At 40.6% G+C, this 10,459-nt stretch overlaps 1 protein-coding gene across 1 annotated transcript in view; it reads right to left on the bottom strand.

Annotated features, from left to right (window-relative positions):
• Positions 1 to 92: 92 nt before the first annotated feature.
• grm1a (glutamate receptor, metabotropic 1a) overlaps positions 93 to 10,459 on the bottom strand; it is a gene marked incomplete at its 5' end in the record, with an annotated part of 32,850 nt that continues 22,483 nt past the window's right edge. The window contains 4 exons of the mRNA XM_079832004.1: positions 93 to 2,191; positions 3,787 to 4,729; positions 6,847 to 6,973; positions 7,992 to 8,163. Of these exons, the coding sequence (XP_079688130.1) occupies positions 1,447 to 2,191; positions 3,787 to 4,729; positions 6,847 to 6,973; positions 7,992 to 8,163 (1,987 nt within the window). The 3' untranslated portion in view covers positions 93 to 1,446. The remainder of the gene's footprint in view (positions 2,192 to 3,786; positions 4,730 to 6,846; positions 6,974 to 7,991; positions 8,164 to 10,459) is intronic.

Below are 10,459 nucleotides of genomic sequence, written 5' to 3'. Positions count from 1 at the left end.
AATTCCATCACTATGGCATAAAATAAATTCATAAACATTCTAAATCCAACTGAAAATGTGGTGATGAATAAACTAAAGACAGCATTAGATATAAAATATTTATTTTACAGCATGATTTGTCCTGGCAAAAAGAGCATGTCCCTCATTTTTTAGTTTAACCATGTAAACAGGTGATCTGTCAATTACTTTACATTGAACAAATGATTCTGTTCCAAACAACTTACACTAAAAGACCTAATATTACAATCCATTTTAACAATTACAATATGTAAGATATTCAAGAATATTGTTCTTTTGAGAGTTGCATTCTAATAGTCCTGTGAAACTTAAAGCGTTACAGTCGCAAATTCATGTGATAATCCTACGCAAGATTGGCAGTAAATGCTACAAGTTACCACTAGAAGCAACTACTCATAGGTACAATTTAAAAATGGAACATTTAAAAGTTTGTAAAAGTTGCTGAAAAGTTACTCCAGCTTCAGTGCCACCACACACGTCCCTTTATCACAAAGAGCAAGTTAGAAGACATTGTTTTTAAAACTTACAAATATCAAACATTCTAATCATAGAAACATATAGCAGAAATACAAAGACACCATCTGTGTGGAAAACAATAGATGGCAGAACAGTATACAAACGTTTGAAAACATTGCTCCCTTTTTCAAGGATGAGTTCACACATGACACGGTTTCTTTTACTTGCCTTGGCTCCACATTTAAGCTAAAATAGTATCCTATACCTAACATTACAATCAGCATTCTTGCCTTCGACTCTGAGCAAAAGCACTGAAACTTACATTTGGGAGCCACAAGGAAATCAGAAAATGCCTTAGCTGGGAAACTCCACGTTTACTCATCCACGTTTATTGTGCGCACTTGGTTTCCTTGTTTCACTCTGACTTGTCCACAGTTACTGAAGACTGTTTAAAAATGAAAGTCAGACACTATTACCACATGACAGCCTGATATGAGATGTGTGATTTACCTGTATGCATGTGTCACTTATGTCTCAGTGCTGTCTACATCCCAAAACCCTCATTTATCCCATCATTGACATTTTTCTAGCAATAGCAAGTACACTTTTTAATCAGAACCAGGTCCAGCTACATTGTTCAAAAGCACAACATCCCAGAAAGTGTGTCTCATCCTGCTAAGAGTGTAATAGTAAAGCAGCAAGCTGGCATCATCACTCCTGGACTGTTGTGATGTTATTTGCCAGCGGTTTTCGGGCACAGCAACTTTCTGCAGCATTTTGGAAAACGGATGCTGCCAGCGCTGCCTTGGAGAAAAATATTCCCAACAGGATGTCCCATTTGTCGATTTTACGGTCCTCCTTGCTTTTCCGAAACATTATGACAGAGACTTGCGAAGATAGCCGAGTAAGCAAGCAAATGATATCCTGCAAATGATATCGATTAATAAACAGCGCCGTCCTGAGCGTGTGCTTTTACAGTGTAAAAGAGCTCTGTTTTGGGGTGTAGTTCATATTTTGAGAAAAGGGAGGGTTGTTATCAGAGCCGGGGGATCCAGGAATGGATCCCCCTGATCGAAGCGAATCCCTGAAGGGGGAAGGTGGAGTGAGCAGAGTCAGCTTACTCTGTGCCAACTCTTCCTCCACACCTTCCTCTTCCTCCTCCTCCTCTGGTGTGGCACTCTCGCACAGAAACCCCTGAATGAGGTCAAGAGCTTCCATTTCAGAACCTTCCACAGGGAACGCCTCCCCCTGCAAGGGAAGAGGCAGCTGATTGGTGGACAATTTATAGGCGATGGGGCTCGACTTGTTGCCCGTGCCGATTACAAATTGGTGAAAATCAGGAACTGTGGAGCTCAGAGTGTCCACCAGCCCCCCTTGAGGACAATCGGTGCTGTGGTCTATTAAATTAGGGGGGGAATAGGAAGGTGGTAACACTCCCTCCAGGGTTGTGGGATGTTGGGGACCACCATCGTGCCCCTCGCTGAGATTGTAGAGTTCCTTGTCTTCGGGGTGAGAGCCATTGGGGGCTGCGTTGAGACCAGCATCATATTCAGACTGGGGGGGTTGTGAGGCATTAGTTAGGGGACGTATGACCGCCATCTGACTCTGGCCGACCGCTTGCCTCCTCACATGCACAGACAGTCTGTGGAACACACTCGACCCCCTCCCCTGGGGTCTGGCACCTGATTCAGACCATGACACAGACTTTCCATTAGGACTATGAATGAAACAGAGACCCAATGTTATTCCCATGGAGAAACACCAGAATGCGACACAGAGACAGAGAAGAACATGACAGAAATATGATCATTATGCATGTCATCATTCATACAGTTGATACAATTATCAGCCATAAAACTCATGATTAGGGTTAGCACACGATGCGTAACTCAACACTGTTAATTCATGAAGTCGTTGACAGAGACCTCCCTCAAACATGCTAATTGCATATGCTCATAATGACCTGCTTACAGAGCATTATGAAAGCCACGATGGCTCGTTCTCTGCCATCCCTTCACTGAACTGCTCTGCTCAAACTGAACGTCATGCAGTATGAATAAGGGCTTCATGGAATTCCCCTCAGTTTCAGATCAACGTGGCCTTGCTGTCCGCTCTTAGTGTAATTCAGTTACCCGGACAGAGAGGCCTCAGAGCTGAAAGCTGCTTCAGAATCAAGGGGCGTTCACACTGACAGCGATTTGCATCCGCAAACTGGAAGTCACTCTTTTTTATTGAGAGTGGATAGACTCTGGCGATACGATGTGGGTGTGTACAGTGATGCGTCAATTTAGAGAACATCGACTCCATGTACCGAATACCAACATTTTTATGCAAACGTTTCGATTTATGCAAATGAGCAGCACCTGAATGCAGTTACCAGCGAAAGTTTATACAAACATTAAGGTTCGTGCAATTGAGAGTCGACTCAATGTGGCGATAACCAAGTGATGTGTCAACGTAAAGAAGAGGTATGTTTATGCAAATGAGCAGCTCTTTGATGTGCCAACTACCAATGGGAGTTACGTTTATGCAAATGTGCATTAACTCCATGCCGTGACCAAGTTTATGCAGACATTTACTTTCAGGCAAATAAGCAGCCACTTGACATGTCGACTAATTAATATATACGTTTATATTTATGCAAATGAACATCAACTCAACGTGGCATCTAGTAATGTGTCATGGTTGAAAGTAGTTCATCTTATTTTCGCTGGTAATACGTCTCATTTGTGATTAGATTTTATAAAGCTCACCATTAACTTTGGGGCATCCAGCAGCAGGAACGTCAACTAGCGCAAAGCATCACAGCAACCTCCAGTGATAAAATCGTTGTCAGTGGGAACGGGACATTAGAAGGGAATAGGATATGAGAGCTACAGCCTCAGAGAACTGGGTTAAATTTTTAGTCGGGGGAAGGTTTGACATGGGGGGAGGAGGCACACTGAGAAGTGGGTTAATACTGAGGAGGAGGAGGAGAGAGGGACTAAGTGGATGGGTAGCTTGATGAAAATTAGGTTACATTTTGGAAAAGGATTCAGCACAGATAGAGGACGACCAGATAGTGTCAGTCCCTAGCGAAATGCTACGTACATACTCTTGGTTTGCAGCAGGTAGAAAAACATGGGAGAGACAACTCAAATACACACACATGCTAGAAAGAACACTTTCAGTGCTATCACTGCAGTCCAACTTGTTGGTGTGCTACTGAGAAAGAAATACTATTATTTGATTTCCATACGTTTCATAGCCTGTATGTGCATTTAGGTGATATTTCAGAAATGTGAATCAAACCTATTATTAAGTGTCACTCACTTGGTGCTGCCGGTCGCATTGTTGTTGTTCTTCTTCCTGCGAAACATGTTGAGGATGCTGTTGCTCTGGCAGGGAACTGCCTTCCCATCGCCCACGTGCATACGAACCACGTCTGAGGTCGTGAAGGCGCTGCGTACGTTGCGCTCAGGCTTGGCGATGATGATGTACATCTTGGGTGTGAACATGCAGCCCAGTGCTACGGTCACACTGAGACTGACGGAGAAGGAGGTGGTGATGATCTTGTAGTTGGAGCCGAAGTAGATGGGAACAAAAGCCAGCCAGATAATGCAGGTGGTGTACATAGTGAACGCAATGTATTTGGCTTCATTGAAGTTGGCCGGCACGTTGCGGGTCTTGAAGGCATAGTAGGTGCAGCTCATGATGAGCAGGCCATTGTAACCCAGCGGAGCCACTACGCCCACATTACTTGTGTTACAGATAAGGAACACCTCCCTGATGCTGGGGTAGCTTTTCACCGGCTCGGGGGGTTCCAGCACAATCAGCGTGACTTCCACAGCCAGCTGGAGACTAATCAGGACGAAGGCGATAACCACCTGGGCCCAGGCACTCATGAATCGGGGCTTGCGTGTGCAGATTTTCTTCTTACTGCCGGCCAGGATGCGTGCAATGCGGTTGGTCTTGGTTACGAGGGCGGAGTAGCACATGGCGGACGACAAGCCCACCAGGAGGCGCTGCAGGTAGCAAGAGAACACAGTGGGCCGTGCGATGAGTGTGAAGGGGCAGATGTAGCCAAGGAAGATACCCGCCAGGATGATATAGCAGAGCTCGCGGCTGGAGGACTTCACCACCGGCGTGTCACGGTACTGGATGAAGATGAAGGTGACGAACAGCGTTACCATGATGCCGAAGCAGGAGAACACCACTGCTATGATGGACTCCACACAGCTCCACTCTAGGTATCTGAGCGGGAGAGGCTTGCATTCTGGAATAAAGCAAGCAGATAGGAAGTCACGATAAAAGTTGTTCTACAAAGATTGTAGCGCTAACGGGGTTTATTTACTATGCGTGTGGGTTTTGATGTCGTAACATTTGATCAATGATGAAGAAAAACGACAAATCTATAAAAAATCTAGTTTAAAAACATTTCTGTCAGGACCGCTATCGTCAAAGATGATTGACAATTAGCATACAGTTTGGATTGGCGGTATGGTTCTGTTCTGGGCAAAAACTCCCTGTCCATTCATAGCTTGGATAAGAGCAGGGAGAGCAGCGAAAACCCCCCTCAGGGTAACAGAACAGAACCATCATAAATGTATTGCAGATATTATTAATGTTCAATGATTTAATGTACAACATGGTACAAGAAAAATGACTCTGATTCGAAGTGGAATATCAAAAGTCCAATTCACCAAGTCCTGAATGGACGAGAGGAGGAGCTGGGGATGGAGGTGGCTAATTAGCTCCTGAAAAACGCGATAAGCTGCTAATAATACTGATAGTCCTTATTTATATGGATGCTGCGATAGGCGTCATATTCCTAGGTAGAAGTGGATCGGCTGAGAGTCAGCTTGACTTAAGTGACCTGCCAGAACGCTATGCTTGATGTTGGTTTCATATGGTAAAACTCAAATATGACTTTCAAGAAAAGGTTTATTGTCATTAATTTAAAATTAGACAAATTTTCCTCTATTATTTTAATGGCCTTTTATATTAGGACAGTTAAAAAAAAATGAAAACATGCACTTTATAGAAGAGATCTATATAAGTTGTATGTACACTAATTGTATGCACACTACCGTTCAAAAGAGTCAGTAAGATAAAAAAAAAAAAAATGATTTCTTTTATTCAGAGCAGATGCATTGAAATTGATCAAAAGTAACAGTAAATACTTTTACATGGTTACTAGGGCTGCACAATTAATCGAATTTGTAATCGTGATTACAATTACAGATGCCACAATTATGTAATTGTCCAATAAAATGTAATCGCAATTACAAAAAAAAAGTACACTTATATTATTCTGTGTACTTAATATGTGTTTTTCTTTCTTTCTACAGGTTATCTTAAGTTTTTCCCCATTGTTTTTATTTTTATTTTTAATATAACATTATAATACCATGCATATTTAAACTTTTTTTTATTTAAAGAAACCAAACCAATGATTTGACTTTTGAGGCTTAATGCTATAGAATAATCGTAATTAATAACCGCAATTACAATTTCAAGGGAATAATCGACAATTATGAAATAAATCTAATAAATACTGTTTATTTTTTAACATTCGATTCATTAAAGAATCATGACAAAAATCACGGTTTCCACAAAAATATTAAGAGTGTGAATATTAAAATGTGAAGAATCGTTTGACACTGAAGAATGGAGTAATGGCTACTGAAAATTTAGATTCATAGATAAAATAAGTTACAATTTAATCGAATTTGTACAGTAGTTTTAAATTGTAGTAATATTTCACAATATTACTGTTTTTTATTAAATAAATGCAGTATAAGACTTCTTTGAGACACATTTCCATGTTAATTACATTTGAATTATATTTTTGAATAAATTATTCGGTGCGCATTTCTTTCTATGCACTCTAATTCTCTATGACAGCTTTCTATAAATCTATGAAGGGTCTCTCCTTCTCAGACACAATGACAGAGCTTTTTCTCGATCTCAGATCAGTCTGTCTCTCTGGTAATCAGAATTCCCTGTTGCTGCTCAGGTTCCGTGGTGAAACTGTTGAGCCTGACACACGGCTGCTGGGTACTAATGGGATTCCAACCTCACCGTTATCCAGCTCTGCTCGCTGCTGCAAAGAGCTGTCAAAATAACGCGCGGCTCACAGCCCAGAGGGAGAGAAAGTGTTGGATGTTGGGTAGAGATGATGCGAAGGGCATAGAGAGGAGTGATAGGAGAGGAGCCAGCAGGAGAAATGGGCTGAACAGAATCTAAAGCCGTAGACGTTGCCAGAATACGGCCATTTTTTTGTTTAAGCTGTTCTCAATTAAATAGTGGTCTAAGTATTTGAATTAGGAGCTATTTAATAGATGTGTGGATAACTGGGAGGCTGAATTATATGTAAACAAAGTCTCTTACCTGCCAGTTCGTCATCAGGCCACCAGCCCAGGTCACAAGCTCTGCAGGTGAATTCATCCTGAACGTATTCATTATCTTTACACGTAGTGCAGATCCAGCAGCAACTCACTTCACCTTTACGGATCACCTACGATCAGAAAACCAGAGATCTTACACTGATGCCAGATATGGTAACACTTCACAATTCTGCAAGTGTTAAAAGTTAACATCAGTTCATTCATCTCAAACTAACTAACAATGGAAATTTTTATTTATATTGCTATTAGTATATATAGAAAGTAACATTTACCTAAATTAATAAATGGCACAAAAATATTAGCTAATTGTTTGTTCATGTTTATTATTACATTTATTTTATTATTATTACTATTATGTATATTTTAGTTATTTATCTTTCCAGAAAGGGTTAATGTGAGGGGAAAATGTAAAATTTTGAAATTGTATGAAGATTTTAGTTAACTTTGGAAAACCAAAAATAAATAATAAACTATTACATTAACTTCTTACCGAGATAAGTTTTTTTTTTTGTAAAAAAAAAAAAGTAATATCTAAAAATCCTATGAAAGATACATTTTCTTGAGATGTTAATTTACTTGCATGAAATATTAAGACATATTAATACTAATGTTTTTTTAATTTTTTAATTTGTTTTATGAACTTTATATATATGTATATATATATAAAAGTTAAATATATAAATCAAAACAAGTACCATAGTGTTGCTTTAAAAAAAAAAAAACTGGAAAATTAGACAAAAACAAAAAAAATCAGTGTACAACCTTATTGCAAAGTATTACACCAGATGTGTTAATTGACTAGGTTAAACTGGAAACCATAAATATGAAATATGTCATTGTTTTCAAACAAATTTCCCATCCCCTCTCATTGGACAATCAAACGGTGAGTCCCGCTCCTAACTCACGCCATTGGTTGAACTAATCTTGCTGCATCGGATGAGGGAAGCCCAAACAAGCAGAATAATGTCTTGATAGCTCAGGGAAGCAACACACTAATGTCTTATAGTTCTCTGTATATTAATCTGGATAGTAGAAAGTATTTGAACAAAAAAATTGCACTCTTTCAGCTTTAAAGTGCTTCATCTGTGAGCAAGTTACAATGCATACATAATGATGGGCCATACACACCTTGATCTGTCCCTTGGAGCACGGTTCGCTGCAGACAGATCGGACCATCTCAGTGCGGTTCATCATGAGTTTGTAATCACTGATGCTTAGGAGACCTTCGTGCCACGACCCCACATTAATGTAATCAAAGCGGCCCATCTCCTCCACATACTGTATATTCATAATGTCATACCTTAGATAGAAGAAAAAGACAGAGAGACAGAGAGGTAATGATATGGCTAGATAAAAAAAAGAGAAAGAAAAAGAGCAAATCTTACATAATAAGTAGCTCAGCGTTGCTGAAGCTTCGGGACTAGCAAGAGGCAGAGTTCACACTTTTTACCATGTTCACACATCCAAGTCTCTCAACTTTGCATCCTCCACCTGGGATATGAATCCTTAACCTCCCGAGTGCTGTCCACTCATCCATACTAATGACACTCCCTAACTTACAGATGAGGCAAGTGTCACAAATGCACACATGTACACAAGGCAGTGGCAGTCTTGGCAGCAGTGGAGCTGTCAACTTTTGTTCGTGTATAGCCAGGGTGACAGGAGCTGACCGCATCAGGGTATTGGAGTGGAGAGGACTGAAGCATCTCCTTGAGACAGGCAATCTGTTCCACTCCAAGCCCATTACCATCCGATACGCACCTCTTTGCATGTGTTGGCTAGGGTGCCAAATCTAACCTGAGAGGGTGCATGATCAATTGTTGCCTTAGAGCAGGGCTGGGCAACTCTTGCCTTTGAGATCTACTTTCCAGCCGTGTTTAGCTCCAACCCTAATCAAACACACCGGAACAAGCGAATCAAGGGCTGCATCAGAACACTTGGGAAGCTGACTTGTTGCCTCACTGCCTTATCATGCAATGACTTTGTAGGCAGCGATTGTGCACGAAGGTGCCTCACAAAGCAGCAAATAGACGAGCTTTGGTGATAACTAAGCAAATATTTAATTAATACAATAGTAATTTCTCACTAGAAATTACATCAGAAATGGAAAACGTTGGTAAAAAAAACATACATTTACACACAAACTGTCACAGAATGGAAAGACCCGGATTGTGGGATATCAAAGGCAGGGTAAATAGAACATTACAGACAGGGGTGTTTGATCAAGGTTGGAGCTAAACCTGTCACACTGGCCATTCAGGGATGAGTTATCGTACTAGCTCTGTTCCAAAATGTAGTAAGCTGGCTTGGTATGCAGTTGCCTTTTAAGGCACCTTCCTAAAACCCATTGAAATGTCAGATTTGGGACACTACAGGCAGCAATTCATCACGCAATTGTGTGTGCTGTAAGCATGTTGCTAAGCTAACAGTGTGATACTTTAAAGGGTTAGTTCACCCAAAAATGAAAAATAGCCCATGATTTACTCACCCTCAAGTCATCCAAGGTGTATATGACATTCTTCTTTCAGACGAATGAAAAGGCGATCGGCTGGAACTTTACTTGATAAAGTTTTAAATATGGATTTTTTTCTTACACAAACGCATCGATTCGCTTCAGAAGGCCTTTATTAACACCCCGGAGCCGCGTGGAGCACGTTATTCGATGGACAGGTGCATTTTTTTATGGACTTCAAAAACGAGCAAGTATTACTGCAATTATAATGCTTGGATTAGCCTGGACTTTTTTAATATAACTCTGATTATATTCGTCTGAAAGAAGAATGTGATATACACCTAGGATGACTTGAGGGTGAGTAAATCATGGGCTAATTTTCATTTTTGGGTGAACTATACCTTTAAGCATAAAAATACACAACACAAATATTGGGTTAAACCGTCTGGGTTAAAAGCTGGTATCAGAGCCTTGGTCACTTTTTAGACTGAAGGACCAGCTGCCTGTCACGTAAAGTTAAACACCAGCTGGGAGGTCATATTAAAACCAACTATGACCAGCAAACCAGCTTGGTATAAATATTTGTTCTTTTTTTCAGCAGAATTTCAGTAGGCCTATACATGCAATAGTGTTTGGGTTGGCGTGTTGCTAAGCTAGCAGCATGATACTTTAAACATAGAAATACACATATTTTGGGTAAACAGTCCATTTTGATTTACTCTAAAACTATTTTTTGTTACAATTTTCAGTTCTGAAATACATTTATTTATAATCAGTATATTTCCCACTTTCTCCACCATCGTTATAGCCTGGCTCCACCCTCGTGCGTACTTCCGCTCAGTTTTCATTTTCCTTCAGTACTCCGTCTGGGATTGCGGTATATTCTCTGGTTTTCGCCCGGTCAAATTTTAACCGGTCCAATCAGCAAACAGAGGGAGTGGCCGGAAACGATGAAGTTGATGTTGTGCGCTAATTTGAGAAGACATGCATCACGACCAAACGTTAGCGAATGGTTATGGCAGATGCAGAGTGGCTCTGGGCAGATCCAATAGTTTTAAACTTCAACAGAGTACCCGCCTTCAAGGAAGTTAACGCTTGTCAATGGAGAGTGGCCAGACTCTCTGTACAAATGAAATGTAGGACC

Source organism: Gobio gobio (assembly GCF_949357685.1).
Source record: "Gobio gobio genome assembly, chromosome: 12".
NCBI classification, from domain to species: Eukaryota; Metazoa; Chordata; class Actinopteri; order Cypriniformes; family Gobionidae; genus Gobio; species Gobio gobio.
This window is presented reverse-complemented; position numbering and strand designations above follow the sequence as displayed.